General features: G+C 44.8%; 1 protein-coding gene across 6 annotated transcripts in view; it reads right to left on the bottom strand.

Moving 5' to 3' along the window:
* Brd8 (Bromodomain containing 8) overlaps window positions 1–24,488 on the bottom strand; it is a 118,442-nt gene that overhangs the window by 75,965 nt on the left and 17,989 nt on the right. For all 6 annotated transcript variants that reach the window (XM_055061339.1, XM_055061337.1, XM_055061338.1 and 3 more), the window contains 3 exons: window positions 18,678–18,758; window positions 8,072–8,282; window positions 1,010–1,249 (listed from right to left, as the gene is read on the bottom strand). In XM_055061339.1, the coding sequence (XP_054917314.1) occupies window positions 1,010–1,249; window positions 8,072–8,282; window positions 18,678–18,758 (532 nt within the window). The remainder of the gene's footprint in view (window positions 1–1,009; window positions 1,250–8,071; window positions 8,283–18,677; window positions 18,759–24,488) is intronic.

The following is a 24,488-nucleotide window of genomic DNA, read 5'->3' as shown; positions in this document are numbered from 1 at the left end:
TGATCAGTAGGTGGATCAGCCATCTTCCGTTTTGGCGGCGAGTCAAGCGAAGCCGAGAAACCACATGGCCAGGAACGATTTCAATGCAACCAACAAAGACGAACACGAGCGATTAAGCTGTTTGCAAAACTGCACTGATCAGCGAGCAACAGAGCAACATACGAGAAATCTGCGAGCGGCGCAGTTGGCGCGGTCCATTCGTGTTTCAGAGGGTGGGGCGGCGTTTAGCTATGGGCAACGCCCATTCGTGTTCGGAGGGGTGGAAGGGCGACGGGAGAGAGTCGCGGGAAAATGGCTGAAAAATGAGTGCGCGGCAGCTCGAATTCCTCGTTTTCTTTTTTTCTTTTCAAGGATTTCGCATTTTACTACCTTTTGGCTCGGACATCCAGCAGCCAGACTTCTTTGTTATAACCGATAATGCGGCATCGGGGCATTGTAGTAGGCGGGTTATTTCCCTATGGAAAACATACAAACGTTGACGATGCGGTAGCTTCTCATTGTTATAACCGATATATTGTTAAAACCAGTATCATTATAAGTTAAAATTAATTAAAGTATGGGATTTTACGTGCCAAAACCACTTTCTGATTATGAGGCACGCCGTAGTGGGGGACTCCAGAAATTTCGACCCCCTGGGGTTCTTTAACGTGCACCTAAATCTAAGTACACGGGTGTTTTCACATTTCACCCCCATCGATATGCGGCCGCCGCGGCCGGGATTCAGTCCCGCGACCTCGTGCTCAGCAGCCCAACACCATAGCCACTGAGCAACCACGGCGGGTATCCTTATAAGTGGGTTCGACTGTATCACACTGTGTCAAAACCACAAATACAATATGCGGTTGAGAAACCATTTGAGAACAAACAGCATCTGCCCTCAACATTAGAGTTGTTACAGAGAATAAGTGACGATTGCCAAATTCAAACTGCAATATTTTCTCAATGAAATAAACAGGTACAGAAGTTTTGTTTCCTTTCAACCCAAGCCCCAACTTTTATTTCAAATTACCTCTTTGTGTTGATGCACAGGAGATGGTGTCAAGGAGCAGAGTCCCGACACCAATGACACTGGACTGGATGGGGTGGGTGACTTGAGCAATGAGGTTAATAGTGACGTTGAGATGGCAGGTGGTGTTGGAGGGGTAGAGGGTGTCGCATGTGGTGGAGGAGACACCACTTTCCGCTGGGGGGTGCATGGCCTCTCTCTCTCTGGTGTGCCTTGCGATGGTGGACTTGGAGGATCCTCCACCTAACCAAGCCAACAAAATGTGAATGCACTCATCCAACAAGACTTCCAACACCAGTGGGCCCAACAAAGCACAAGATTGAATACCTAGGAAACATAAAGGTCAAAGGCCCTGTAATACATGGGACCACGACAACAATCAAAGCCAGTCAAAGAAGGCCATAGAGGCCATTACTAGTTTAATAAATCCTGACAATGACTTACCTTCCATGCCATACATTGAAGTGATACAAACTGACAATAACACGTCGACCTTGATGACGTGTCGAACATGGTCACCATAATGCCTCAAGCATAGTTTGGCCACACTGAACATGTGCAGAAGACAGTCAGCTGTGCATGTTGTGGGCCTCAGCTATGTTGAGAGCATGACATGCTAACATGTGCATTTGAAGTCTCTTGCATTACAGACACACTGGCGCCCTTTAAGACAAAAGCTGCCTGCTACGTTTAGATTAGGGGTCTCCAAACTACGTCCTGCAGGCCAGATCCGGCCCGCAACCGGCGGTGGTCCACCGAATGACGGCTGGCCCACAGGCAAGTAATTTTCCGCCACAATGTCTCCACTATGCCTATGCTGCAGACCGAGGCTTGTCCACTGAACACTGCGCTATTGCGCTTAATCGTTTCCGGGAGCTGGCTTCATGCAGTTACCAGATCACGACACGATGTCATTTCATTCAAGGCAGCACCAATGACAACAACAGCGCCATCGTGTGAGGAGCGAGTGACACTCTGAATGGCCGGTCCCAGCCACCACGTCGGAAGACGTACCAAAGCTTTCTTGACTTCACCGAGGCGTAGTGGGCACAGAGTTTTCACCAGTTTTTCATCCACAAAGCTAAAGCATGTTGAGTAAAGCCCCTTTCTTCAGCCCACAGCATGCATGGTATGCTATCTGGCGAGGACATCTTTAAGCAATAAGAAAAGACTGCACCCACATACATACTTTAGTAGGGCAAACCAATATTTGTCAAACTAACGGGGAGAAAGCATGTCTGGAGTGAAAAAGGACTCATAGAACAAAATAATAAAAGCTCCAAAAGTTGGCGAGTTTTCAAAGCCAAGGTTTTTGCACTGCATGATTACTGAGCAGGTCCTCTGTGGTAAATACATGGGCATGTCCTGTATTCTGAAACCAGTTGTTTCAGCAGCAAATGTTATGGGGTCGCATGGGTTTAGTCTTGGCAGTTCTGTAAAGACAGAATCTCAGTACGTAAATGTAACTTATCGCTCAGCAGTTCAATGGCTGAGTTGCATAAAAGTATTGTCTGGTTTCTTTAACCTAGGAATAAATTGAGTTCCTTACACAGAAGAATCACCCCGAGCCACTACTGTGCAGTTATGAGTGGCTCTGGAAATTCGGGTGTATGCTTAACAACACTTGAAAGCACTATAATAGGTAGTGGCTGCCTTTGGAGGTGTCCAATGTGGTAGGATATTGCTCGGTGTCGCAGCACTGGACGTACGAAACGGAGCCCGGTGTCAGCCTTCACACGTACACAAAAATCTGCGTGAAGCTTGGATCACGAAATTTAGAACTGGCAAGCAGCCATTGGCTACAACTCGGGTGTGCAGCAAGGACTTCCACGAGGAAGGTAGGTTTCTGCTATTACATCGGGGCTGCGATTTTGGCGGCGAGAAGCAGAAAGCGCGCACTGAGATGCTCCCCGCACGCACTGCCCGGCTAATATCATGAAACTTTGGTATATGAACTTGTTGATGCTAGATAGTGGCAAGTTCACTGGAATGAAAAGGTAACGGTAAAAAGCACATTAAAAAAAGGCACGCCATACGCTTGTGTTAGCACCAAACATTGAATCTACTGGATTAAGAAAAAGAAGCAAGAGGAAATTGCTGGCTGAGAAGACAGATAACCATACAGTATGACGCAACTTGATAAATAATGATACTGAAACGACCAAGAATTCAGAAGAAAAAAAAAATTGGCCGACGATCCCGCTTTTTTGTAATGCGATTTTTGAGAGCAGCAGCTGCCTTATTTCAACAACGGGCAACCGCATACAGAACACGCAGTGCCGAACAGAGGCGGTTCTGCGGATTCGGAAGCACACACAACAATCTGCCGCTATTGGGCCAGCGCTCCGGTGACAGGGCATTGCGCCATGTATAGTGGGTCATCGCCGCAGAAGGGGGGGGGCGGGGGGGAGGGGCGATCAGCAATTATTATTTAATGTTTCTTCTGAGGTGGGATGAGGAAACGAGTGGAGAACAGGGGTATTGAGTAGAGGTCACACACTCATTCAATCACTGACAGGCCTCAATCTGAACGCACAAGGTTGGGGTGGGAAGTAGACGTAAGGGGACTAAACGCTATTATGTCTTTCGAGTCACCGCAACGGCACTGCGCCAGGTATAGGGCAAGAGTGGAGGCGGGAGGACAGCCAGGTGCAAGCACTGCCAGAGGCAACAAACGCTACTGAGGAACACGCCTTGCAAACGGGGAAGCGAGAGACACAGCTGAGAGCTGTACAGCCACGTGACGCGGAGACGGAGGAGCAGAGAGCCGTGGAACACGTGCAAGGTGGCAAGGAGCACCCGCCGCCAGCACCGCGGCAGTGCCGCGACACCGGGAGAAGGGACGGCGAGTGTGAAGTGGATGGTAGCGGCGCGAGTCACCGCAATGGCACTGCGAGGAGGAAGGGGGCGAGAGGATAGGCGAGAACACTTGTCCGTGCCAAGAACATGTAGAAATGCTAAGCAACTAAAGATATATTCAGAAACAAGTATAATTAGCTGTAAACAGGGTTGGATGTGAGTATATGTGTCGCTGTCTCCCACTGCCGTGCTATCGCCAAGTGCCACCTAACTTAACTGTCGCACCCTCTGCCACATGGCACGAAGTGCCCAAGTTTGGGACGGGAGCAGCCAACATGTGGTCGAGCTGCCGGATCAGAGGCATCGTCACATGAGCTGTCGTACTGCTGAGAGCATCGTCGGTGGCACAGTATGTTCGAATTAACTGTCACAAATGCTAACGCATTTGAATTAATGGGCACTTTCCCACATAAATATACACATAATTATTACACGAACACAGTGTCAGTTTGAATAAAAAGGAAGTTCGAATTAGGTGGGTTTGAATTAACGAGATTCCACTGCATAGAGGCTGTGTGGAGTATGTCTGGGTTAAAAAAAGAAAGTCTTATTTACATTATTCGATACATACATTTAATGCTGTTCACAACTGGGCCTCCAGCCAACTAAGGAGCTTGCAAATTATAAACAACTTTTTTCAGTGATTTAATGCCCCATGACAACGACAGTAAAGAAACAGGAAAACATTGCATCCCTAGATAAACATAGAGTCTTGTGTTTAAGAAGTGCAATAGTACCAAAGCACTGCATGTCGGTTTAAAAGACAGAACTAGAATGAGAGTAGAAAAATTAAAAGTGTCAAAAATGTCTTCCCTAAATTGAGGCTGTCTGAAGGCGAGTTATTGAATTGACTCGAAGCTATTGCACATAAGTTTTGCTGCTCCATATATTCACTGAGGAACTGGTACCTCTCTGCAGCATTTGTGGCTGTCATGCAGCAGAATACTTCTAACTTCATTTGCAACAATCTTTCTCCCACAAGACTCCAATAGGTGATGTTAATCTTTGTATTGAAATAAACGAATATTTGACAACTTCAAAGAGTGAATTCTCAAACCGAATATGAATTCAAGAACAAAAGCTACTCAATTCATATTCATAATACTGTACCTCACACACCTAATTATTACTAGCAGAAAAGATTAGTATGTTTAATTGCCTTTAAACTCTTATGAAGGAATTGATTGCGTTGCAAAGGCGACACCTGTGAATCACTCATGAAATGCTGACCATCAAATTACAGTAGAATCTCTGTGAATGGAAATCACTTAAACATAATTTCCGCTTAAATGGAACAGCAGCCTCTAAATCGGCTGTTTTTTAATTTGGGTAATGCTAATAAGATTCAGTTGGATGGAACATGTTTTGCAACTCTCTGTAAACAGACCCACAAAAGCTAGCTCTGAAGGGCTTTTTCAGAATGAGAAAGGGTCTGAAGTATATTTTTTGTAACACCTGTCTCCTATCCAGAAAGCCATTCTTAAAGAGCTGTCACAAAGACTGAAGCAGAGAAAAATTTTATAGATTTTAAATGCATAGCATCTACAGACCTGGACAACTTCGCAGCACCATAATGCAGTCCCACAGATGACGACCAAAATAAAGACAACCGAAATTTCCGACACCTTACGCCACGCCGTTTGATCATTTTTACTTTCCCTGCACAACCACGTGTTAATATTCGACCATCGACTCGATCAGTAAGAGCTATGTTTTTGTTTCGATACGTCCCCGGCACCTCCTATAAACCGAAACTAGTGAAGCCTAGTCAATCCAGTAGCAGTCAACCTAGCCCAAAGCGTGGGACAGACTAGCTACTATGTTGACTTCCTTATGCTCAACATATCCAACAGTGTTAAGAAAATGTATGAATTAGTATTGCACTTCTGCCCATCTTCCTCAGTAAATGAAACCCCTTTTAATGAAACCCCTTCTACTGTACAGCTACTTTTCTTGCTTGAGAACTAAAGTACTTCATTTTGCTATCACAAATATGGTTAGCAATATTTAGTGTTTCATAAAGAGCAGCAGTGTAATAATGCTATCAACAATAGAGTGCGAGCTGCAAGCCACGAATCTGAGAAAAATTCATTACACACTACATCAAATTATGTGTCTATTTGGGGAATATGGGGGTGTTGGGCCCCTCCGTAGACTTGAGGGTCTGCAAGCAGACAGCCATAGCTACTCTAAGCAGTGTCCGTCTGTCTTATTAACTCTTGTGGGCCACAAAGGCTCATCAAGATTTAAATGGTCACACAAGGCACATTTGCACATACTTTACAGTGTATGTACAGCATGCTGTAGTTTCTATACGGGCGGGTTTGTTTCTGCATTGCACAAATTTCTACATAATACGGAACTAAAACAGACGGGAATGTACGTGATGTACACTGTACCTGGCACCACGGGCTTTTAGGATTAACACTGCACTGAGTCAAACACTATATATTTCTATATTTAAATGATTCAGTAATATGTGCACACTTTTCTTTCTATTTCCGTGCATTATACAACAATACAGAAATTTGATTTGCTGCAACATTCAGAGGAAACGCATGGGCCTATTAGAGAAGCAGCACAGTGGAACTAGTTCCTTCGCACTCACTCTATAAAGGGTGTTTCACTTAACTTGAGCCAAACTTTAAAAATATGCAAATGCTACGCAGATGGACCAAAGTAATGTTGTTTGTTGTCGCTTGGCGATACTCAAATTACTTTCTGGATTACGACTATTACATAATTAGTCTTAATTAATCAACTTCTCAATTATTATAACTGATGAAAAGTGTCAATGAGAAAATTGTAGAGCAAAATGAAAAACTACTGATACAGCTTTCTGTTTCTCAATACGTGGTACATAAGTGTTTTTCCGAGCGTGAAAGAAGCCCATGAAAATACACAAAATTGCTGCGCAACTGGTCGCTTGAGGCACTTTACATGTATTCGCAGGCTTCCTTCACGTTCAGAAAAGCACTTTTATGTAGGACGTATTGAGCAACAGAAAGCTCTACTGGGAGTCTCTCATGTTGCCCTACAACTTTCTCACTGACACATTTAATCTAATTACAGTAACTGAAAGTTCATTAATTAAGACTAATGTAATTAGCCAGAATGCAAAAATAATCTGAGTATCTCTAAGCAAAGGCAAACAGTACTTTGGTTTGGTCCAGATACGTGGCACTTGCATATTTTTAATGTTTGGCTCAAGTTAAGTCAAACACCCTGTACAAGCTTGTAGGGTTGCCCAAGGTCATAAAGCTTGGAAAACACTGTGGTAGCGCCAAAATACATATAATAATATTATCTCATCACATACTTTCATATCGTTAAACCTTTTTTATTTCACTCTGTCTCACATCACATCCTCATCACATCTCACGCCTTGCCTCAAAGCGGCTGTTGAAGTAGAAACTGATGTGAACCTATGTCTCAATTTAGCTGATAAAAAATCTTGAGACCTTCCTGAATGCAGTTGAGGAAGGCCTCAAGATAGCCAGTAATTTATATACACCTTATGGTGATGTTCACTTTCACCAAGAATGTTGCATCATAGTACAGCCAACCAAAAAGTGTTACGAAACACAATATCTAGGTGATGTTCGCCTTTCTCAAGAATGTTGCATCATAGTACAGTCAGCCATAAAGTGTTACAAAACATGAGATTTGAGAAAAAGCTAAATATCTGCACAACCTAACAATGCAGCCTAGTGTTCTCATTTACACCCTCTGCTAGTATATGTAAACAACATTGTGATGTTCGGTTTTACTGACCACTGTTACAGGCTGCTCAGAAATGGAACATTTTCTGAGATCCCCTGGTCTGTAAATTCTTGTGGTTAACTGTACTGTCCCACAATAGTACCACCAAATCAAGAACAACAAAATGGCCTACTCAAAGCTGTTCCAATCACTAAAGATTACAAAAACTGCACTGTCCTCTCTACATGCTAGACACACACTGGTGATATTCAGTTTCTTTGATATAGTATTCTTTATTCCGTTTTCACCACTAACGAAGGCGCATTAATTCATAGTATGCAGAAAATCTAGCCAAAACACAGAGAAAGTTTATAATGTTTATCAGGTCCCTTGTTCAGGTGATTTATCCCTTCACTGTAGTGTGCTCAAATCCCACTCTTAACTAGTGCTACAACTTCCACTAGTCCAGTGTCAAGCTCTACCAGCATAGAAACTACTGCTCACCTCAACGCTCAGTGGGGATCCAAGCATGCTGTCTGGCTCACTATGCTCAGATTGTGAGCTGCTGCGCCGCACCTCTTGCAAATAACGGCTTGACATTTTCTTGGTTTTGGAGGATGGCCGTGCGGCTGCCCTCAGGGCCGCTTGCTGCAGCTCCCGCTCCTTGGTCCACTTTTGCAGCTCCTGTTCAGCAATCTCCTTTGCCCGTTGCTCGCTGACAGTTACAAGGCAGCAGGCATCAAGCAAGGCACGATGACGGCCCGCATTTGAGACAGTTTGTGATCAATGCAATCAGTGGCCCGAATGCTTTCATTAGCAAGACCAATAAAACCACTGGAGCAAGAGCTTCACACTCAAATTCAAAGACACATGAGCAGGTGATCAGGTACCCAATAAAAGGGCCAATGAGGGCAGGTCAGTCAGTAAAATGGTACAAAGAAAAAATCTAGAGAGAAAGTGAACACACAAAAAAATGGTGTGCTCCTCCACCTTCTCACATTTTTTCTTACCAAGGCAAACTTAATGCCTACAATAACCTACAAACTTGTACGAGTGGCACAAGCGCTTTCTATTTCCTTCTTATCTTTCTACGCCCCCCCTCCCTCCCCCCCCCCGTAGGGTAGCAAATCAGTTTTCATCTTGTTAACCTCCCCGCCTTTCCTTTCTTTCATTTATCTCTATCTATCTATTAGGTAAAATTGAGGGTGCAGAAAGGAAGTGTATAATACAACATTGAATTGAATTCTGCAGTGTTACAAGCCAAAATCACTATTTATTTATGAGGCACGCCATCATGAGGGATTCCAGGTTAATTTTCGCCACCAAGGGATCTTTAACATGTCCCCAATGCATAGGACATATACATTTTCGTATTTTTGTTTCTAACAGCTCAGTGAAAAAACTATAAATTCACAGTAGGGATTAGCAGTCTACACTATAAAACACTCTACAACACTGGCTTTATGTCTCAATCAACACACCATCACTACAATTGTTTAAAATGGGATTGCCTCAAAGAACCATCCTAAAATAAAGTGAATAACTTTGCTAGCAAATGTACGTTTGTGAAATTTATGACAGCAAATCAATTCCTGCTGACCAAATGAAAGAGCCACACAAATGTAATCTGCATTGCTGCTATTTACCACAAGGTTGAGCAGCATGGCCACCTGGCGGACTATGGCAGTACCATGCTTAGCGTGGATTGCTTCTTGTATTATATGCTAGCTAGTAGTGCGTACATCGCAAGAACATAGTGCATATTTTGTGCTTGCCATGTTTTGTAGCTGTGACAAAGTCACAATTTGTCTAGATTTTTTTATAAACAAAACACTGGGCCTTGTGCTGCTTTCTCTGCACTACAATAAAGTAGGTGAATGAACACAGTGGGTACGGCTTGCGCAATCATTGTACCTTCCATTGGCCGCAGACAATTTCCACTTTGCAGCCACTTGGTGCTTCAAGCCCATTATGGAAGGCATTTAACTTCATTCTGAAGAAATTAAATTGTCACTGCAGTACGTTTCTTTGTGATTAATTAATAATTTCCTACCACCTATACAAATGAAGTTTTTAAAGGATGATCCCTCAGTCTAAGCTGATATAGTAGTTCTCTTTGTCACTTTAATTTTGATTTCCCTCTGTGACATTATAGATAAACGGTGCAAGTTACATACACCATCAATAAAAGCAAAGAAATTAAATAATTAATTATGGGGTTTTACGTGCCAAAACCACTTTCTGATTATGAAGCACGCCGTAGTGGAGGACTCCGGAAATTTAGACCACCTGGGGTTCTTTAACGTGCACCTAAATCTAAGCACACGGGTGTTTTCGCATTTCGCCCCCATCAAAATGCGGCCGCCGTGGCCGGGATTCGATCCCGCGACCTCGTGCTCAGCAGCCCAACACCATAGCCACTGAGCAACCACGGCGGGTGAAAAAAGGCAAAGAAAGGTAATATGAAATTTTCAAGTGACAACATAAATATAGCGATGTGAAAATAGGGGTGTTTGAGAGCAATCTGAATACGAATTGAATAGTGTGAGAGGCGAATCAAATACAAATTGAGTAGTGCCAGAAGCAAATCAAATCAGATCAAATATGAACAAATTTTCAAGTATTTTACAAATATATTACAGCCTCTTCAGCAATATTATCAAATGATTTTGAAATGCTAGTACAGTTAAACCTCAATAGAACGAAGTTGGTAAAATCAGCAATTTTCTTCATTATATCGAAATTTTGCTCTATTGAAATTTGACCTTTTATGCAAATAAGTACAGTGGCCGATCTATTTTTCTTGCACGGAAAGGGGCCGCAGAATTTTCCCAATTATCGGGCAATCTAAAAACGCAAATTTGAATGAGAAAATTCATTTCGATAAATTTGGGAGTCGGTGACGAATGATACGGTTTCATGTTACGTACGTCAATGATATCTTCTAGGCGGTATGAATTAAGCGAAGCCAGCCACGGTTTCATGTGCACTCCGACCCCGTGGCTGATAGCATCGCCCGCACTGGGTCGACACTATCAAGAAAAGCGCCGGGAGTGGAGAGCGAATGCTTCATCTGCCTCTCGCTCCAACAGGTCACCAAAACTTGAGATTACGATATTTACAGTACTAAAAGCTTGGAAAGACAGCTTACACGTTGCCACGCCATCTCAGCATGCCCACTCTGCATACGCGGCATATTACCTCTAAAGCAAGGTGCGCGGCTGCGTATGTGCTCAGCCCCGCTTAAAGCCATGCGCAGCCATGGCCGAGACACACGCCAACTTGCCCCCCACCCCCCCTTGCCCCCTCGAGCAAGATGGCGGCACTCGTGAAGCCACCACCTTTCTTCTCTCACCCTTGCACACTTTCACTCACACCTAAAAGCAGATAGGATTCTATCGCACTTGGACTTTTACGGAACCTGATGTGGCACTACTTTGGCTGTCACTCTTGCGCGGTGCACAATTTGAGAGGTGCGTTTGCAAGTAGCTGCTTGTAATTCAATAATTTGACCATCTGCATTTGCAGAAGTTTCCATTTATTGTCTCGGCATTCCTTTCGGGTGGCAGTGAAATTTTGTTATATTGAAATCACATACAAACACACTTTGTTATATTGAGGTTCTAAATACATGGTGTTCTATGGACAAGAGATTATGAAAACTTAAATACTTCCGTTATATTGAGAATTACATCGAAGTTTAACCATATTCACAACAATAAAAAGGTTGTCATTACACTGCACATTATAGAGCATGTTTTATTAAATGCACAAAGGTGCACTAGATACAACTAAGCAGATTGTTTGCAAACTCGGAGCTCTTAGGAGCATACGCAGTCATGCATCATCATATTAAGTTTAAAAGCCAATGATGTAGGCCAATGAATAGCTGTGTGTACTTTTGCGGCAAAATCAGATATACGTGTCACCTGCGTGAACAGTGAATAAAAGGAATAACGGGCAATTTAGCGGTAAATGTGAGAAAAATGCAATAGCATTACTAGCATTACGTCGCACCTCTTTGAGGCCCCAGAACCAAGATTTAAACCACTTTCCACACATTGCAAAGTGTTCAAGAGCCAACTCGACACACATCCAACCTCTTCGAGGAGGGGAGTGCAATCGATGATGGTCCGGAGCAGACCACCGTCAGTTGCAGTATAGACACAGGGTGTCCCAGCTAACTTTAGCCAGAGATTAAAAATATGCAAATGCCACACAGCTGGACCGAACAAAGGTAGTGTTGTTTGCCTTCGCTTGGAGGTATTCAAACTATTGTTTTTTCATTCCACCTAATCAGATAATTGGTCTTAATTAAACAACTTCTCAAACAGTATAATTAGATGGAAAGTGTCAATGAGAAAATTGTAGAGCGACATCAAAGACTACCGATACAACTTTCTGTTCCTCAATACGTGCTACAGAAAAGTGTTTTTCCTAGCGTGAAAGCAGACCGCGAATACACGCAAAGTGCCTCGAGCAGCCAGTCAGGCAGCAATTTTGCATGCATTTGCGGGCTTCTAAATAAAATTTCCATATTCTTAAACTCCGGCTAAAGTTAGCCAGGACACCCTGTATGTATGTATGTATGTATGTATGTATGTATGTATGTATGTATGTATGTATGTATGTATGTATGTATCAGTGTGTGTGCGTGTGCGCGTGCGTGTGTGTGTGTGTTCCACACACAAGGGTTCCGAATCTCGCAACATTGATGCCTTCAGCTGGCATGCGTGGGTTTATTGACCAGTTACTTTCACCCAAATAGATCACGTACTCGTAACACCTGCATTCCACATCCACTGCCAAGGTTTGCGAGTGGTGGCGGTGGCAAACACTCCCAGGGTTGGTTCTAGTAGTAAAACATAAATATCCGAGGAAATGGATGGGAAAATGGCGTCAGAGTAGCTCAATAACTAAGAGCATCGCACGCGTAATGCAAAAACGTGGGTTCGTATCCCACCTGCGACTAGTTGATTTTTCATCCACTTTCATTTCCATTAATTTATCATTTCTTTAATTCAATCATTAAGTATAAGTAATATTCCTTGTGTTGTCCTTGGTGTCTTCTTACTTTATCATTAAAAAATCAAGCCCCTCGTTTAACCCCCTTTCTTCTCGTTCGTTTTATATATATATATATATATATATATATATATATATATATATATATTAATATATATATATATATATATATATTGTTATGCTTTAATACCACAAGGGTGTTAATTAGACATTTGCCACGAAGCAAACCCCTACCCATCCATAAGCACCTATCCAGACAACGCAGCGTGGACACCGCCTGTTGATGGGTCCACAAAAGGCCACTATCACTACCTGAAGGCCTGAACTAATGATGAAAAGGGCCAACATCAAATGCTACCGAAGAACGATGGCAACCCTGGATTCACAGGTTGCTATCCTGCTACATATCCCATACCATCGGGCTTTAGAGGCGAGGTTACTGCGGAGTGTTGCGATAGCATCGCGGCGGTATCGCAACCAATTCGACGATTGTGATTTACTGCTAGACAGTCTTCAGATTCTCTATAGTCGGATACAACTTTAGAAAAAAGGGGCCGTTTACTCCTCTGAGGCGGATGCACACGAGCGTCCACCAATGGGCGCGCACTCTGGACCGACGTCATGAGCCGGACGGCCGGTGACCCCGCCGTTGGAGAAGATGGCCGCCCGGGCTTCGAACTCGGCTAAGTCGCGTCAGCTGTGCGCGTCAACGCCTCGTCACAGTGAATTCCCAAACTGTTTGCGATTGTCTATCATGCCGGAAATATTACTGCGAGCTTACGATGCGGCATTTGTGCTGCATGCGTTTATTCTAAGCCGTGATCCGGCGAAGAAACATTGCAGCAAGCATCGCTGATGCTGTGCTAAGCTTTGCCCAAAACACACGTCCTGCCTGTTTGTTCCATGTCTTTTTTATTCCGCTCCCAAGTGAAGTTACGACGAGAAAAATTTGCCAAAGTCTGGTGCCTACTGTCAGCGGCAGGTGTGTTCGTGTACTGTATCGCTGCGTTTCTCGTCGGACGGGGTGAAGTGATGGAGCGAAACCATTCTCAGGAGAAATAAGAAAAGCGTGCGTGCATGAAACAAACCTACGAGCGTCTCAACAGAAAATATTTGCAAAAGAAGCCTCCAACGCACAGATTTGTCGCCGTCAACTTAGCGTGAACGATCGTTGTCAGCAGTGAGATAGCCGAGCGTCTAACGGGGGTGTTCGAGCGTTGTGTAGCACCGTCGATTGATTGCTTTCCACCAGTGCTCAACGCGCGTGCAAGCTGTAGAATGCGTGCTGTGGCACAGTCACGCATAAGTTGTGTTGCCAGCGCTCGATACGGTTTTTCACAACATAGCTTCGCACTGCTTTTCGATTCTCGTGATATGTTGCAATTAAAAATTCCCAAGACAGTGTTAAGAGAACGGTTAAAAAAACATACGAGAAGGTAGGCACAGCAGCTTGTGAACCCGCTCCTATAATACCTCTACCCACGTCTGTTTGTAAATGTGTGTCCGTTTTCTTGCGTTTGTCAATTTTTTTTATTTCCCACATTTCTTTATATTTGAGTTTTTCTTAATTTTTGCGTTTGTGTGTGAATATGTGCCTACTTCCATGCGTGTTTGCGCTTACTCTTATTTCTGTCCTTTTATTTTATATTAGCATTTGTTTTTGCTAGTTTTCTTTCAGCAAAGTCTTTACACATTTTCATTAACCAATCTCGTTCAAAGCACTAACTACTGTACACTGCAGGGCTGGCCTCCTCCATCTCATTAAAACCTTTCTCACTGGTCTAAATCGTCTTCTCAATCTGCCTACTCGCTGTGTTTTCTGTCCTTGCTTCTTGTTTTCTTGCTGCAATGTGATTAACCAACTTGCTCAAAACAAATTTTGATCGCCTATGAAAACAGAAAGGTTTAGAGATACATTTTCTTAACCCTTTGAAGGTTTTTGCCGTACATGTACGGCGGCGGTTTTCTGTCCCGCAAGGTCTTTGCCATACGGGTACTGTTCCGACCCTCCGTTTGAAATTTCGCGCCATAATGACGATGAGCGCTCATCGGGAGGTGCTGCCACCTATTAGCACTTACAAGATGCGTTTGAAGTTGGTGCTACCTTCTTGGGGAGATAAACAGAGCTGATTGCTAGCTTCAGCGCGTCGCTCAGACTGCGGCAACGCCCCTTTGGCGGTTTCGGTTTCGCCGCGTGATCGCAACGAAGGCGCGCGAAACGTCATTTTTTTCTTTGTCGGCACTCTCTTGCAGGGCGATGGAAGTTGATTTCTATTTTGATTGGCGCTGCTCTTAGCTTGCTTATAGCGGCGTTCGCGAGGTATTCCCGCTCTCAGTGGCAACGCGCTTTCGCGGTTTCGGTTCCGCCGCGTGATCGCAACGGAGGCGCGCGAAACGTTGTTTTTCTCTTTGTCGGCACGCTCTCGCAGGGGCGGCGGAAGTTGATTTCTATCTTGACTGGCACTTCTCTTAGCTTGGTTATCACCACTTGCTTATCAGCGCCGTTCGCGAGGTATTCTCGCTCTCCGCGGCAACGCGCTTACGCGAGAGGGTGCCTCAGACCTCTGCCCAAGGCAGCCGCACGCAGAGATGGCATGTGTGCGCCAACACAACTCCTCGCTTCAAGAGAACAGACACGCATTTTAGGTGTGCAGACTGCGATAAGGCGCTGTGCGTAGACCGATGTTACAAGGAGTACCACGCTCGGAAATACTATTGAACATTTTGCAGTTCTGAGTGATGCCGACACCAAAATACTGTTCCTAATTATTTTTGACTATTTATTCCCGACTTAATACATTTTGGACATTCAAGATCCGCAAAAAAATAATTTGACCACCTGGGAAAGTTTTTTTCAAAATAATTCGACCCTCAAAGGGTTAAAAGCGTCATGTGGGTTGCACAGTAACTTTGCCTCTTACCTCTGTTCATGTTTATGCATCAGTGCACGTGGCAGCTTGCCAGAAGAACACATGCTGCATATTGCGAAACAACACCTTGCTATGCTGTTACATTTTTCATGCATTCAGTCTTAGTAAACAGACGGTTTCGCTGCCCATCACATATGATGGTAAAAATTTTCCAACACGAATAACATTGTGCAGTAGGGTGTCATTTCCTGCCTGACGCTTTCATCGTTGCAAAGACATTATTCAGTAAATGGAGCCCGGCGAAGCAGTGCACTGAAAGCTTTTGCAACTTTCACCATTTATTACTTCACAAATGTCCCTGTCTGAACCTGGCCGTCGATCGCTACGCCAATGGCTTGTGAATTAAATAATTGCCTCAATAAAACACATTCAACTTCACTCAGCATTTTTTAGTACAAACAATGCTAGCAGAGCTATTCAGGGTGAATAATTGCACTTACATTGGTGTTACTTGCCCGGTCAGATAAACAAATACAACAATGGCTGCGGCATGATTCTGATTTGATCTGCAGACTGCAAACGGTGCCTTTCAAGCGTGCCCTCAACTACTGCTATTAATAGCTACCCAAATGAGTTTTCTGGGCCTCACTAAGCCAATGACGTTTGATAATTATGCTCTTATTCACATTACTTACCTGGGCCAGGTAACCAAAATTAACAATGCCACGATATGAATGTGTTTTTGCATGCAAGCTGCCAACAGTGGCTGTCATTTTCACGTTGATTACTGCTATTTCACCAATAGTGGCGACAGCTTGACTGCGCTTTGACGTGCAGACTGTTAATGGTGCCTTTCAAGCGTGCCCTCGGCTACTGCTATTAACAGTTACCCGAATGAGTATTTTGGGCTCACTCAGCTAATGAGGTCTGATAAATGTTCTCTTATTCACATTACTTGCCTGGGCCAGGTAGCCAAAAAAAACAATGCCACCACATGAATGTGTATTTGCATGCAAGCTGCCAACAGTGGTTGTCATTTGCATCACAATTGTCATTTGCAGCACAACTGCATGCAAAAGCACAATGTGCCTTGGCATGCAGGCTGCTAAGAGTGGCTGTCAATGTGTGGCCGGCAGGAGGTCTGGACCCTACTTCACGCAGAGTCAGAGACGAGGAGAGCTTTCTTGGCGGAGAATTCTTTATACAATGTTTACATGTTGTCGTCGTTATCAGGAGAGAGACCAACAGAGCAGCTGCAAGCTGCTTAAATAACACCCCTCAGTCCCCAGATTTCCCAGACAGTCTCTAAGGACGAAACAAGGTCGAGAGAGAGAGGGTCCGGGCAGCCTCGGTGGTCCTAACGCCGCTCTCGGTGGCCGGCACTTCCTCGAACCGCACTGCGGCGTCGGGCCGATCTGGCGGACGGTCAGAATGGTGCGCCGGGGAAGTTTTATGGCCCACATAGGACAAAGGGAACCAACTGCAAGGCACAAGGTCTAAACACAGCCCTTCTTTGGAAATCGTCCCAAACAGTGGAAGTCATTTGTGGTGCGGGCACCGCCCAACAAAGGAGGGGGGTTGCATTGCTGCCGGATCACGGCTGCCGAATAGCAGTCTGTGATCCAGTGGCCGCTTCCGTCGTGGATGCCGTGCAGCCGCGAGGAAACCCGAGCCGTGCACGTAGTCGTGTGCCCGAAGCAGGCACCATGCGGGGATGAATGCTGCCTCCACGGTCGACACACCATAGCACTGGCCTTCCGTCAGGCAAATCCCAGGCAACAAACATAACATCATATACGCTTTGAGAACTCGTTAGTGATCATCCCGACCGTCGGTATCTCGTTGCGGCGAAAGAAATCGTGCACACGACCTCGGCGCTCACGACGTGTCATACTTCGTGCTGCGTCTTCTTTTCTCCGCATTTCGTGGGCACTTTAGCGAGGGTGTCGACAGTTTGCCACCCGAAATATGCGAAGCTTTGACCTCCCTCCTCACCTTGAACACTGTGCTTTCGCTGACACCGAGCATCTTGAGTTTGTAATGGTTGCGATAAATGCATTGTTTTATATAAATACTTGTTCAATAGCTACTGATTCATTTGAAGCTCGGAACAGGAGTAGTAAATGTGTCGTGTACATGTAAACAAGCACAAAAGCCACGCAGAGCTGCTCTTTCTACTTTTGCCACTTGCAATGAAGCTAAAGAGCAGACGACGGGCAGCGTTGTGGAAGGCACAGGGTTATTTTTCTGTCGTGATCCGGCATGTGCTGTAGCACATGAGAGCTCTACTAAACCAGTCATCAAAATACAAAAGTGTTTATTTATACCGAGAATTGCGTGTTTCAGAAGCACAATTTTTTGAGCGGGATTATTTTCGTCGCGGAGGCAATCGGACGTCGCGCTTCGGTCATCTGGGCGGGCCTCCTCCTTTTTCTAAAGTTGTATCCGACTATAGTCGACTTGCCTAGGGAAGACGATGGTATTAAAAGCAGAGACTTTCGTGCAGTAGGCAGAGGGTCCTGATGTGACCTCGGACGCCTGCAGGGGGCTTCATAACCTGAGCCGCACAACTAAGCCAATAAACCCTTTTTCCTTCATTTCTACTACAGGTTGCACTCGTCGATGGGCTTGGTCGATTTTTTGTCCTAATCCCACCCTCAGCCGCAACATATATATATATATATCCCTCTACTACGTGACCGGCTTCACAAACATTTTCTCACTTTGACACTCCTAATGTGAATGCATCTAAAAAAAAAAACATTTTCTCTAGTACAAATGGTCACGGCACGTGGTGCTACAACTGTATATAGTATGTTGCAATTAAGGGCATACTTATCTAATGCGATTTTTAAGTAGTATCAAACAATGCTCAAAGGTGAATGACATTTTTTCGCTTGCAATCGTGTTTAGTTCGATATGTCTAGCTGCCTGAGTGACGTGTGCCCCCTAAAACATTATGTTCACTATGGATGGGATGAAAGTTATCAAAGTTCTTGCTTCAATTTCATGTTTGACTGTGTACAATGGTTGACATGAAGTATTAGAAAAATATTCGGATTTTCGAATAGTGACTATTCGATTAGTGAACCTAATCGTATGTAGTCACTATTTGATTCGAGGATTGAAGCGAATAGGACAATATTCGATTGGTTATATGAATGTTTTGAATATTCACACACCTTTACATAAATACAATCACAAGTGCTACTCACTCTTGAATCTGCTTCAGCAGCTCATCCAGTCTGTCATCTATCTGTCCAGCTTTGAGAAGTTCAATGTCCCGACGAAACCTCCTGAAAACAATAAATCGTTGTTTCAACTTTTCTTCTGCAATGTTTTCCCAACGTAACATGTCATTGAAAAATAAATACTGGATATTCTTGCCCCTAATAAGAAAGGAATGACACAAGCTAATGTCAATACTCCAAGTAGGCAGTAGTCATCAGTCCTTCAAATATCCCTACAATTATCTGCCATAATGTTGCCATAGAACAGCGCAGAACAAATGCACAAGTCCTCCCTTCTGGCGCTTTGTTTCAACACTCTGAACTTTCTAATAAATGAAGTGTGGGCTTCAAGGTCCCAAAACTACACAGTGGGCTAAGAAGGACCACTGCAGCGCTGAACTACGGATTAATTTTAACCAGTACATTTAACATGCACCTAAGCACATGAGCATTTCTGCACTCAACAAAATGTAGTGCAAGAAGTGAACTCGCAACCTTAAACTCAGCAGCAGAACGCCATAGCCACTGATCCACTCTGGCAGGTCCTCTGAAATTTCTCAGCTCCCTCTAGTTCATGAATAGTTTTTCATGAAATGCATTTGTTGTACACGTCATTTCACATGATGGTCACAACTCTTACAGCCCACAACAACGCACAGTTACTGTACCGAAAGATACAAAAGAAATAGTGGAGCCTATTTACAGGTAAAAAACAACATGGTAACCCTTTATTTTGAAGTAATGCATTACTGTCAAACTATGTTACTGAGGCTAACAGCATGCTCAGGTGATGGTTTCAACAATAAAGTTGGGAAGCTGAGCTTCTGATAAAGATGATCAGATTTCCACAGTACCTTTGAGTCCATTTTTAAATGAGTCCATTTTAAATGGTCATTCCATCTCCAGCGTACCAGGTGTATTGTCGATCATCTCTGATTGCTTCGAAAAAATCATTGCATTTTAACTAAGTGTGCGAAGCACTACGTGAAAAGATCTTTTTCTGGGAAAACATTCTTGATGCTGTGAGGGCACTTTGAACGTAGCGCACAGAAGTGAAACTACACCTTGCAGAATATTTTCTACTAAATTACTTATAGTTTTTGCCCACTACTGCAAAATTGCTTTATGTAACATAAAAATGCTAATCTTTCATGACTATTACAAATAAGCTTCATTGCCATTTTCAGTGTTTGGCCTATGAGAAAAAGAGACAAAATGCAGCAAATCAGAACTTTCATAGAATAAAATTAACTGTTTCATGAGGAATGATACCACATTGTGGGCTTCTCAGGTGTGTATACTAGCTTGTCGCGACTACTTCCACAGAAAGAGCCATTATCATCACCATGTCATTCTGCTCTTAGATCTCGTACTGCTGCGCATTCCTTGGGAAACTGTCCCAGTGCCATTAATTCATCTTCAAAAGACGTGCCTGCCTGGCTCTTCGTCGACCGCCGTCCAGCTAGCAAGGGGACCCTATTGGCCACAAGATTAAGTGGAGTCGCCGCATGGTAGACATTGGCCTAACCACGATGGTGTGGATGGCGCATCACATCGTCGGCTAACTGCTGCTTCTTTATATGTGCATGTGTGATGCACACATCCTTTAAAGTTTCTTTCCTCCATGGTTCTATCACGGTCATAAATAGTGGTATACATTTTTTGATGATGTTGAGACTCATTTGACTTTGTGCTGTAGCCTTTGCAGTACAATAAAATTGGTGACTGCATGTGTTGAGCTCACAATGTGTGATCGTCACGACCTCCGTTCGTCACAGTCATTTGAATTTTACTGCCGCATTATGATCTCAATACTTAACAAAAAATGTTTGACATCACTTTAAATAAAGTGGTTGCTGCATTATTTGAAGACAGCACTGTCATGATTCCTCGTAACAATGTGTTAATCCTTTCACAACCTTTGTGATACCACAAAACATGAGCAAGGTGGCTTGAAATCACTCAGCAGGAGGAAATAAAATCAAATATCCATATTATGTGGCCCAATACAATTGAATGGTCGCATAACTGTCAGCAGTTATGCGACCATCCTTAGTTGTTCCTGAGGGGCCATTTTATGAAGTGGATATCCGCCTACCAGAAATAATTTTGCATCGCAAGTAAATCTTTTGCACTTTGGTACCTTGATTATATGCTATAAAAGAGAAGCTAACATAGAGTATTACACGAGCATCATGTGTAACATTATAGCCACTAACAAGAAGAAAGGGGGTTAACCGAGGGGCCCATTTTTATAAGTCATCGTCATCATCAGCAGCAGCAGCATGGTTATGCCCACTGCAGGGCAAACGCCTCTCCCATACTTCTCCAGCTACCCCGGTCATGTACTAATTGTGGCCATGTTGTCCCTGCAAACTTCTTATGCTCATCCGCCCACCTAACTTTCTGCCGCCCCCAGCTACGCTTCCCTTCCCTTGGAATCAAGTCCGTAACCCTTAATGACCATCGGTTATCTTCCCTCCTCATTACATGTCCTGCCCATGCCCATTGTTAGATATGGAGCTGTTTCCTGCGCCTACTTCGAGTTCCCCCAGATCACATCGAATCGCAGCACAACTAATTGAGAAGCGCAGAAACACGGAAAGCACATTCCAGAGGAGCGCTCGAGCAAACAAGTTGAAGGCCACAAGTTCACGTGCAAACAAGTTCGTACGCCGCCGGTAGCTATTCACTGCTTGACTCTTCCAGAAAGCGAGGGGATAGCCCGGCACTGTTGGGAGTAGGTGGGCCCTCGGACAATGGAGCCCAAGCGTCCCCCTTCTCCGCCTTTGAAGAGCGCATTGCAAGTCTGCAAGGCAAGACCGCAGAGAGCCGCCGGGTGTGACACCGCGACACGGGCGCCAACCATTGGCCGAAAATGGCGTCATCTGAGCGGACTCTCCCATTGGCCGAACATGACGCGACTTCCAGTCCTCGAGGGGTTTAAAAGAAGGATTCCAGAGATTCAAGAGCATTCCCTGTTTCACCTCTCTCGAACTTCTTGCCGCGGGCCGCAGCGTCCGAGTTGCTGCCGGCCCGTAATGACTGCACGACTGTTACTTGACTCTCCCCTCTCTGTATATAATGTAAAATAAGTACTCCCAAGTTTGTTTTCATACCGAAGTCCGTCCCTCAACCCCTACATCTGGTGGCAGCGGTGGGATCGCCTCCGAATGCAACAGATGGTGGCAGCGCTACGGAACAACCTTCGTCGAGAAAGATCCTAAGGAACCGGGAAGAGCGAAGAAGAGAGAGCCTTCGTCGAAAGAGGTCCGAAGAAACTGGGAGTAGCGAAGAAGAGCAAGCCTTCGACCCAGGGAGTCCGGAGGAACCGGGAACAGCGGACAAATGAACCGGATGGCAGGGTGCTGCAACCGTAAGTGAGCGCGTGGTTTTTTTTCCTTTTGATTCGCCAGACTCAAATGTTGTGTGTTCATTTTGATAGTTCTGGGAATCGGGAATTTGATGCATTGTGTGTTTGCACAAATTAATTAAGGAAAACAGTTCTAACCACCTGTCGGGGCAGCTGCCATGGATCTTAGAAGGTTGACGAGGTTAGACTTGTTGTTGGTGTGCGACGACTTGGGAGTTGAGGCGGACGAACAGATGAAAACGCCGGCTATCATAAAGGCAATTCAAGATAGTGGCAATGATGATAAAAGCATTGAGCTTGCTTGGGAATGATACAGGAACCACGGGAGCGTGAGCGTCGTGAACGTAAGAGTGAGCGTAAGCGTCAAGAACGCGAGAATGAACGGAAGCGTGAGCTTCAAGAACTTACTCTTAGGTGTGAGCGTCACGAATGTGAGAATGAACGCGAACGTGAGTATCAGGAACGTAAGCGTGAGCTTGAGCAATAGTATGAGAGAGAGAAGGCAGCATTGATCAAAGAGATACAGTATTGTGATCAGTTAATGGCACAGAGACAACGGCTGTCTGAGAGTTCTGTAGGTAGTACAGAGCGAAAGAATGAGGCAGCATCGAGCGGATTTTCGCCAAAAGCCGACGAGAAGAGTAGTGCCTGTGAGATTGGCTGCAGATACATAAGTGAAAGGAAAAGGCTAGCTGCTAACGATGCCTTAGTGGCAACAGAGGCCGTTAAAGGCCGCAGGGAGAGCGACGAGGTGCTGTGCCAACAGATGACTGTAGAGACAGCTAGGCCAGCTGCGAACAAATTGGCACAGTTACCGCGCGTGTGCGTCGCTGGTAATGTTAGCGAGGTTGCTAGCGAAGAAAAGAGTACTGCTGACCCAAGTGATGCGAGCACCCATGTAGAGCCAGATCTGCGTGCAGAAGTGAAGTGCGAATTGAGCGATGCAGTTGAGAGTAGTTCTCGGGATGGCGAGCTCCGTAGTTCACGAGAGAACAACTGCATTGTTCAGGGATCGGTGCAGCTCTCCGCCAGTTTAGATAGCCTAGATAGGGATGATTCCGTTGTTAATCATTCGGACTGTGCGCGTGACACATCGATCGATACCGACGGGCTGTATGCCGATGCACAGCGTGAGCTGGGCAATGCAGTAGAGGGCAGTTCGCAAGAGTGCGAGTTCCATAACTCGAGTAAAGCCTGCTGCATTGTGCCAGAGTCGGTTGAGCTGTCCGCCAGTCGAGGCAAAGTGAGAGTAGATTTAAATGTAAATCACTCAGACTGTGCGGGTAAGAGACCGACTCGGGCCGACGAGATGTGTAACGGCCAGCACGAGGCACAAGATGACGACATGAAAGCGAGTGCAAAGAGAAAGCACCGTAAAAAGAAGCGCGGTAAAGACCGAAAGACGGTAACTAATGTAGCGCCGCCAAAGATGGCGAGAAACCCAAAAGGGCAGGGCGCGAGGAAAAAGGTACGGTCGTCACGGACGATGTTGACGCATCCAAAACGTTCGAGCCACCGGTCAAAGGGGGACCGCGAAGCATGTTCTGCACGGACGCGGACAAAGGGCACGGGGCAGTTAAACTCCTCGTCGTTCTGTAGTTCTTTTCAAAGCTCAGCGTGCAGTACGAAGAAGCGCAAGGTGGCAGGACGAGACCAGGTGGGGAGTAGCGACGCGGTCAATCGAGTTTGTGAGGAAAGCGGGGTGCCAGGACGCAAATTGGCAGGAGACCGTAACGTCTTGGGGGAGCTGATAGTGAGTCAGCCCTTTTGTTGTTCCTCGGCAGCCAGAGTAGCTTTTCAAACCGCGACCACCTCGGGTACGGCTCAAAGTATGAGTCAGACGTAAACGTTTGGAACGGGAGGCAAACAGAGCTTCCGTAGAAGTAAAACGTTCTGTTTTGTTTTATTTTTGAGCACTTGGTAATTTTCGCGATGTAAGTTCCTTTCAATATGTAAGGTATGAGCTATGTGTATGTTTTGATTGAGAAGCTCAAGATTTCAAAGAGGCAGTTTTTTTTTTAAAACATGTAGTCTCGCGAGTGTTAGTTAATGAGTAAATAGGCTTTCTTTTTTTTGTGTGTGAGTAACCTGAGGGTCAAGGTTATCGGTGAGAGGCCTATCATAACGCGCGTGTGTTTTTAGTTAACCTTCTTTTTTTATGTGTTTTTTTATTTTCTAAGGTTAACCGAATAGTTTTCAGTGAGTGCATGATTTGCACGGAGAAGCGTTCTTAGTTCCATTAGCGCGTGTCCTGTGTGGACGGAAGGAAGGAGATTTATGACTGGGTTGCTCGTGTGTTGAGGGCAGCCGTATTCTGACTTCTCTGAAAAGTATGCGTGGAATGAGTTATTAGAAGACGCATTATTTTAAGGGTTCTGCGGAGTGTGTAAGTCCCGCAAGTTTAATTATTCGTTTAAGCCACG

This window comes from Dermacentor andersoni, chromosome 1, assembly GCF_023375885.2.
Source record: "Dermacentor andersoni chromosome 1, qqDerAnde1_hic_scaffold, whole genome shotgun sequence".
Lineage (NCBI taxonomy): Eukaryota > Metazoa > Arthropoda > Arachnida > Ixodida > Ixodidae > Dermacentor > Dermacentor andersoni.
Note: the sequence above shows the minus strand (reverse complement) of the source record. Positions and strands in the feature narration are given on the sequence as shown.